The 8,287-nt window shown below is 65.7% G+C and overlaps 1 protein-coding gene across 1 annotated transcript in view; it reads left to right on the forward strand.

Annotated features, from left to right (window-relative positions):
- Window positions 1–989: 989 nt before the first annotated feature.
- The window catches only part of NACAD (NAC alpha domain containing), a 7,674-nt gene continuing 376 nt past the window's right edge, over window positions 990–8,287 (forward strand). The window contains exons 1-6 of the mRNA XM_029919239.1: window positions 990–1,318; window positions 3,077–6,622; window positions 7,040–7,369; window positions 7,501–7,628; window positions 7,712–7,786; window positions 8,081–8,243. Of these exons, the coding sequence (XP_029775099.1) occupies window positions 1,252–1,318; window positions 3,077–6,622; window positions 7,040–7,369; window positions 7,501–7,628; window positions 7,712–7,786; window positions 8,081–8,243 (4,309 nt within the window). The 5' untranslated portion in view covers window positions 990–1,251. The remainder of the gene's footprint in view (window positions 1,319–3,076; window positions 6,623–7,039; window positions 7,370–7,500; window positions 7,629–7,711; window positions 7,787–8,080; window positions 8,244–8,287) is intronic.

Consider the following 8,287-nt stretch of genomic DNA (forward strand, 5'->3'; position numbering starts at 1 on the left):
CCAGACTGGGAGCCCCTCAAGACTGCTGAAGGCTTTTAGTTTTGGGAAAGTCTTTTGTCCAGGTGGCAGGCGGTTGGCAGTGTAGTGGGAGCCAGGAGGGGGCCTGTCAAGGCCAAAGGTGAAAGGCCCTAGAAGAAGGCAACTTAGGAAAGCCTGGGAGGTGAGGATGAAGGGTGTGGGGGAAGGGGAGGAAGAGAAGAAGGGGCACCCATCAGGGGGACCAGGCAGACGGGTCTCCAGAATTGCCAGGAAGCGACAGGATGCAGGCCCAAGGCTCAGGGCAAACGCAACGCGGCTGGGGCCTGGTGCAGGCAGGGAGCCAGCCCCGGAGTGCGCCCAGGATGGCGCCAGGGGCAGACGCGGCGGGGGGCGGGATGGTGACACTTCCCGCCGGCGACAATGGCCGCTCTGATTCCCTGCCCGCGCCCAGCTCTGGGGTGGTGACAATGGTCATCTGTGTCCCCGGGCCGGAGCCTGGCACTGGACGGGTGCGAGCGCGGGAGGGCCTGGTTGGGAGCAATGGCACAGCTCAGGGAGGCTCGGAGCGCTAGCGCCCCCGGGGTGTGGCCGGAGCGGAGGAAGCCGTGTCTCCTCGTCTTCCGCCCGAGCTGAGCCGGGGCCGCGGACCCGGCCGCGAACCCGGGTTGGCCGCCGATCCTCCTCCCCAGGGGCCGCCTTCCCCGTGGCGCTCCCGCTGGTTTCCATGCTCTCCGGTTTCCATGGAGCTGGGAGGCGGTTGCCACGGAGACCGACGGCGAGGATCAGCCAATCAGCGTGGAGCTGCGGCTCCACTCACCTCGGCGATGGAGGCAAGGCGCAGGAAGACGGGCACCAGGACCGCGGAGCCGCCTCCCCCAAAGCGCCCAGGCCCCTGCAGCCAGAGTTCTGGCGATCGTCCCCACCCGGCCTTTGCCAGGCCCGGCTTAGGGGTGATGGCCCATGGGGTCGGGCTCCTACCGTTAAAGGCGGAGATGCTGCGGGAAAGGCGGGGCCGCGCGGCGTGCAAGCAGAGCGCAGCCTGGCTCGGGGGAGGAGGGGAGGCCGCACCCCCATCCCGCCTCCCCCCTGCACGGCCCTCCGCAGTGCTCCGAGCGCACGCGCACGCTCACTCGCTCACTGGGGGCGCCGGGGCAGGCGGGGCGCCTCTGACATCATCCGCTGACCCCCACCCCCTGGCAGAGGGGCGGTGGCCGCGCAGGCTCGGCCGGCTGGACGCACGGACAAACCGAGGGAAGGGCGCACGGTCAGGACATGCCCGGGGAGGCTGCCCGCGCCGAGCTGCTGCTGCCGGAGGCGGGTGGGCCCGGGCCCCGCACAGGTGAGGTCTCGGGCTCTCGCTGCTGCGTGTGTCTCGGCCGCCCTCCGCCTCTCCCTGCCCGTCCCTCTCCGTCCTTTTCCAGCCAGCCCCCTCCCCACCCCTCCCAGGTCCTTTTGGCATCCTGCCCTTTCGAGCACCTGAATTCTGACCCCCCTGCCCAACGGCCCGCAAGTTCCAACTCAGGACTGCGGGGAAGGGCGGGCGGAATCGGGATGTCCTCCAGGAGCCAAAAGCAACCAGAGGGGCGGCGAGCATCCCCGTGCTCTGGGGCTCCCGGCCCGCATCCCGCCCTCTGGGCCGCCGCCCCATTGTCTTATAGGAGCCTGGGCCCAGGCAGTCTTGGGCGGCTCAGGTGTCAGCTGACTCAAAGGGACTCATGGCCCTTAGATGCCTGAAGGCCACCTGGTGACTGGTTGGGCCTGAGTCTGCAGAACAAGACAGGAGCCGGAGCCTAGGGAAGGCAGAGGGGCCGCTGCAAACACCGGGGTACCCTGGGGGAGCAGGATCTGGGGCACCAGAGCTGGAGTGCAGGCCCACCTTCTAGGATAGGCCAGGTCAGCACTGTTGGTGGAGGCCGAGGGGGCCTGCCTGGGTCTGGGAGGACCAGCTGGGGTGGCCAGCAGGAGGTCAGCCATGTGTGGCTCCTGGGGGGCGAAGGGCACCTTGCTTTGGATATAAGTCACCCAGGAATGTGGCCAGTGCTGGGCCCAGGGGCCCGGCCTCCCTCTGGGGTCCAGTAAAGTGGGTGGAGGCTAGAACTCCTCAGACCCAGGGTTTCCAGCTGGCTCTGCTCAGCTACTTGTGACCTTGATGGTTACAAAAACCTTTGACCTTTGGCTTACCTTCCACTTCCCCCTTGGCCCAGCTCTGCCCTCTGCCTGCCCCAGTGCAGCAGGTCAGCAAGGGCACCACTCTGGGCTCAGTGCCAAGAGCCCTGTCTCCGCCCAACCCCGCCCACCACACCCACCTCCAGGGGCTGGGTGTCTGTCACACGGCGGGGGACCGAAGGCCCCTGGGCTCAGCCAGGGCTGCAGGCTTGCTGGCAGGCTGGGGAGGGGCTGCCCCTTCGTGAAAGCTTCCCTCTCTAAGCCTGGCGAATATTGTACTTTGCAGACAGAAGCCAGAAAGCGGGCACAGAGGTACTTGTGGGGTGAGCGTGGTAGGGCAGGCCCCCATTACACCACCAGGGGGCCCACTCCCGTGTTCCTGGCCCTTCCAGCCCCAAGGAGCCACTGCCAGCATGGAGAGTTCCGTCTGGCCCCACAAACCCACAGCCCCTAGGGCCCATCCCCACAGCAGCATTGCCACTGCCTCCCACCCCAGCCCGAGGACACGCACACAGTGTCCCGCTTCTCGTCAGCTCTGGGAGCAGGTGCAGGCAGGGCAGGCTGGCCCCAGGAGGAGGTAGCAAGGAGAGAGAGGAGGAAGAGAGGCCCAACCCCCACATCACAGGCGCCAGGAGGCCTCCAGTGTCCCAGGCCAGTGGAGTGTGGGGCCTCTGTTCCTGGAGGTCACCAGAGGTCGCTGACTGAGGGCAGGGGGCCAGCTAGCCGGCACCTGAGGAGATGGGTACTGGCCTCACCTTTGTGGAACCTCAGAGGGAACCTGGCACCTGTTAATGTGCATGGCTGCCCCCCTGCCCCCCACCCTGTTGTGCCACACCCTACGCCCTGTGCCAGATGCTGTGGTCCCAGGTCACTCTCCTCCCTGCCCTCCCCTCAGCGCCCTCCGCCCTCTTCACACCCTTCTCTTCCACAGAGTCATCCTGTGATGTGGCCGCGGCCTCCACCCCTAGAGGGGACCGGCTGGAGCACTGTGCCCTGAGCGCAGGACCTGGCCGCCTGGCCCTCGAGTTCCTGCCCAGCAAGCCGGGCACCCGGCCCCCACCGGAGGGAGCCAGTTGGGATGTGGGGCCGCGCAGTACCCCCTCGGCCTGGGCGGTCCCTGCAGAAGCTGGCCCCGGCCCTGGGCCCCCCGAGGCCCGGCCCGCCGGGGGTCCCCTTCCAGCCACCCTGGAGCCCCGGATCGTGATGGGCGAGGAGACCTGCTGGGCACCCCTGCTGCCCAGGGCGGCCCTGCCAGAGCTCAGGGACCGGGAAGGTGGGCACCCCAGCCTGAACCCACCCCCCGAGTTGTGTTCTCAGGGTGACCCTCCTGTGCCTTGCCCTGCCCCAGACCCTGACTCCTACTTCACGCCTCCCTCCACCCCCACCGAGATGGCCTGTGCCCCACTCCTCGGCCCGGAGCCCTGCAGGGATGCCTGGGACACCCAGGCGGAGCTGGGGGACTCGCCGCCGGCCTCACCCTCGGGCTCTTACATCACTGCTGATGGGGACAGCTGGACCTCGTCCCCGTCCTGTTCCCTGAGCCTGCTGGCCCCGGCTGAAGGGCTAGATGTCCCCTCGGGCTGGGGCTTCTCCCCACCAGGCTCTGTGGTAGATGAGCAGGAGCTGCCCCCCGCCGGGCCCCCCGGGCCCCCGTCCCCGGAGTCCAGCATCTCAGCGGACAGCAGCTCTTCCTGGAGCCAGGACGGCCACTTCTTCGAACTGGACTTCCTGGCCAACGACCCCATGATCCCCGCCTCCCTCCTGCCCTTCCGGGGCAGCCTCCTGTTTCAGGTGGAGGCCGTGGAGGTGACGCCGAGAGCCCCTGAGGAGGTGGAAGAGGAGGAGGAGGAGGAGGATGCCCTAGACTCCACAGGGGACCCAGCCGGGGAGGGCGAGGATGACAGCACATTCGCCTCCTCCCTGCAGTCGCTGTCTGACCTCTCCATCACCGAGGGCATGGACGAGGCCTTTGCCTTCCAGGATGACACCTCGGCAGCTTCATCTGACCCTGACTCTGCCTCCTATGCGGGGGCAGATGATGAGAGGCTGTACAGCGGGGAGCCCCATGCGCAGCCTGCCGCCCTGCTGCACGACGGTCCTGGGGAGCCTGCTCCTGGGGTCTCCGAGGGAGAGGCCAGCCAGGAACGGGGTGCCCAGGAGACGGGGTCGGCCCCTGCTTCAGACGGGGTGTCTGCTGCTGCCACTGCTTCAGCCCCTCCCGCCCAGCAGGAAGCCCCAGACCTCACTGAGGTGACCTCTCAGGCATGGGGGGAGGAGCCAGTCTCCATCCCAGGTCCAGCACCTGCCGCGGGCACGCCTCTGCCCTTGTGGTTGGAGGACCTGGCCCCTTGCACTGCCCCAGAAATGGGCCTCACGGCAAGCCCACACTCTCCACAGACCATGAAGCAAGAAGCAAGCCAGGACCCTGACTCTGTGGCCCCACCCTGGTCCCCGCAGGACACAGGCCTCCCCTCAGGCCGAGGATCCACCCCTATAGCCGGCCTTCCAACCCTGCATGTAGATGCAGACTGCACCCCAGGGATCAAGCCTGTGGTCATCACAGCCCAGCAGGAAGAACAAGTGACATTGGAACTGAGGCCGGCACCTGAAGAGAGGGACACAAGCTGCACTGGAGGTCTGGAACCTCTGGCCTGGAACGAAGCCCAGCCGGATGGCAGCCTGGTGGAGCTGGCTGCAGACACTGGGACACTCTGGGCGTCAAGGGGAACTGCAGGCACCCCCAAGTCTGCCACGGAGGCTGCAAACCCCCCACAGCCTGTCACAGAGGCCCCAGAATGCCCTGAACCTGCCACAGAGGCCACAGACCTTCCACAGCCTGCCACGGAGGCCCCAGAATACCCCAAGGTTGCCATGGAGGCCCTGGAGCACCCCAAGACTACCACAGAGGCCACAGAACACCCTGAGTCTGCCACAGAGATCCCGGAACACCCTAAGTCTGTCACTGAGACCCTGGAACATCCTAGGCCTGCCACGGAAGCCCCAGAACACCCTGAGCCTGTCACAGAGGTTCTGGAACATTCTGAGCCTTCCACAGGGGCCCCAGAACACTCTGAACCTGTCATGGCGGTTCTGGAACATTCTGTCACAGAGGTTCTGGAACATTCTGAGCCTGCCACGGGGGCCCCAGAACACCCTGAGCCTGTCACAGAGGTTCTGGAACATTCTGAGCCTTCCACAGGGGCCCAAGAACACTCTGAACCTGTCACAGCAGTTCTGGAACATTCTGTCACAGAGGTTCTGGAACATTCTGAGCCTGCCACGGGGGCCCCAGAACACTCTGAGCCTGTCACAGAGGTTCTGGAACATTCTAAGCCTGCCACTGAGACCCCAGAACACTCTGAACCTGTCACAGCAGTTCTGGAACATTCTGTCACAGAGGTTCTGGAACATCCTGAGCCTGTTGCTGAGACCATGGAATACCCAGAGCCTGCCACGGAGGCTCTAGAACTTCCTAAGGTTGCCACAGAGGCCCCAGAACACCCAGAAACTGCCACAGAGGCTCCAGAATTTCCTACACTTACCACAGAGGCCCCAGAACACCTTGAGCTTGCCACAGAGACCCTGGAACACCCAGAAACTGCCACAGAGGCTCCAGAACTTCCTACACTTACCACAGAGGCCCCAGAACACCTTGAACTTGCCACAGAGACCCTGGAACATGTTAGGCCTGACACAGAAGCTCTAGAACTTCCTAAGCCTGCCATGGAGGCCCTGAAACACCCAGAGCCTGCCACAGAGGCTCTAGAACTTCCTAAGCTTGCCATGGTGGCTCCAGAACCTTATGAGCCTGCTACAGAGACCCCAGAACAGGCTGGGCCTGCCACGGAGGCTCTAGAACTTCCTAAGCTTGCCACAGAGGCCCCAGAACACTCTGCGCCTGCCACGGAGACCCTGGAACACCCAGAGCCTCCCATGGAGACTCTAGAACTTCCTAAGCTTGCCATGGAGACTCCAGAACACTCTGAGCCTGCCACAGAGGCCTTGGAACACCCAGAGCCTCCCCTGGAGACTCTAGAACTTCCTAAGCTTGCCATGGAGGCCCCAGAACCTTCTGAGCCTGCCATGAAGACCCCAGAACAGGCTGGACCTGCTGCGGAAGCTCTAGAACTTCCTAAGCTTGCCACAGGGGCTCCAGAATACCTTGAGCCTGTCACTGAGACCCTGGAACATCCTGAGCATACCACAGAGGTTCTGGAACATTCTGACTCTGCCACAGTGGCCCTGGAACTCCCTGAGCCTACCACAGAGGACCTAGAATACCCAGAGCTTGCTGTGGAGGCCCCAGCACCTCCAGAACCTGCCAGAGAGGCCCTAGAATGCCCCAAGCCTGTCTCGGAGACCACAGTCCCACCCATGCCTGCCTCCACTGAAGAGGAAGCAGCATCCAAGTGGGGAGTCCATCCTGGGGCCGGTGTGCGCACTGTCAATGCAGCTGGGCCCTGCTTGGCCCCAAAGGGTGAGAATCGGCGGGCTGGGGGCCTTGAGCCAGCACCCCAGGGGGCTAGGAGGGCACATCCCGCCGCTCCCCCTGAGGTGGGCCAGAGCCCGCCAGAGGCAAGAGCAAACCCAGGGCTCGGGTTTCCGGTTCCTGTGGCCTCGGAGGCAGGGCCGGGCCACGGCTCAGAGTCCCCACCGAGGTCTGCACCCAGGCTGGAGAGGGGCTGCCCTAAACAGCCTGCCCCCCATTCACCAGCACCCTCTCTGCAGCAGGAGCCTGTGCTGGGCCCAGACAGTGGAGCATGTGCACAGGCAGCACCAAGAGCCCCCAGCTCATCCCCAGCACAGTCCCAAAAGAGCCGTGTCAAAGGCCTGCCCAGCGAGCCCCCAGTCAGGCCCCTGGGCCCTGAGCCCTCCGCTCCCCCTGTCCCCACAGAGGCACCCCTCACCCCCTGCCCTTGCCAGGGCCCCAGGGAAGACTTGGTGGAGGGCAAGGAGCCCCCGGGCTCTCCAGGTCTCCAGCCACCACGGGCAGGAGCCCAGCGGGCAGCAGCTGCCTTCTCAGGAACCATGAAGCCTCCAGGGACTGGGCATCGAGTGGGCCTCCCGCCCCACTCCCCCCTCCTCAGCCCCAAAACGGCCCCCGCGGGGAACACCCATGCCAAAGACCAGGCCTGGCGGATCTCGCCCCCCTGCCAAGTGCCTCCCAGCCCCCGAGGGCCCCCAGCCTTCGAGCAGCCTGATGACCAGGACAGCTTGGAGGAAGGTGAGTGGAGGTGAGGTGGGGAGGGGGCTGGCCAGAGCACAGTCCTGGGCAGGGCACCACAGGTGGCAGGTGGGGGCCAGGGGACCAAGCCAGAAGGCAGAGGCCGTCTTCACACCCCTCCCACTCCCCAGACTCGCCACCCAGGGCCCCGGGATCCGGCCAGGGATCGGCCCAGCACTCCGACAGCCATGGGGAGTCGTCGGCAGAACCAGAGGAGCAGGACCTGTCGGGAGCACGGGGCGCGCAGTGCCCAGCTCAGGTGCTTGGCCAGGGGAGGGTACAGCCCCGGGAGGGTGCCCCTCCTCACCCTCCCCTTGGGGGCTCAGACCCTGTCCTCCCCAGGCCCCGGCAGGCGGTGGCAGTGAGGAGACGGTCGCCAAAGCTAAGCAGAGTCGCAGTGAGAAGAAGGCCCGAAAGGTGGGTGCGGGGGCCAGGCTGGGGTGCTTCACCAGGAGGGGTGTGCCAAATAATGGGGCCCCTCAGACCCAATGGCCGATGAGTGGCTCTGGAGGGACTGCCAGGTAAAAACAGTTCCAAACACTAGTACACGCCGGGGCCCCACGTACACCCAGGGTAGGGTGGGCCCAAAGCCCACAGAGGGTCCCCCAGAGTTGGAGGTAGGCCTCTCCTTCCCCGGTCAGCGTGCTGCCTCCCCCTCCGCACCCCAGCCTGGGACACCCTGGCCCAGGTCTGAGCCGGCTCTGCCCCCAGGCAATGTCCAAGCTGGGCCTGCGGCAAATCCAGGGTGTCACCAGGATCACCATCCAGAAGTCCAAGAACATCCTCTTTGTCATCGCCAAGCCAGACGTCTTCAAGAGCCCGGCCTCAGACACCTACGTGGTCTTCGGGGAGGCCAAGGTCTGGCTGGCCGCAGGTGGGGGTGGGGGCTGGGGGTGGGGGCCTGGCTGACGGCTGCGC

The sequence above is a fragment of the Suricata suricatta genome, chromosome 2 (assembly GCF_006229205.1).
Source record: "Suricata suricatta isolate VVHF042 chromosome 2, meerkat_22Aug2017_6uvM2_HiC, whole genome shotgun sequence".
Lineage (NCBI taxonomy): Eukaryota > Metazoa > Chordata > Mammalia > Carnivora > Herpestidae > Suricata > Suricata suricatta.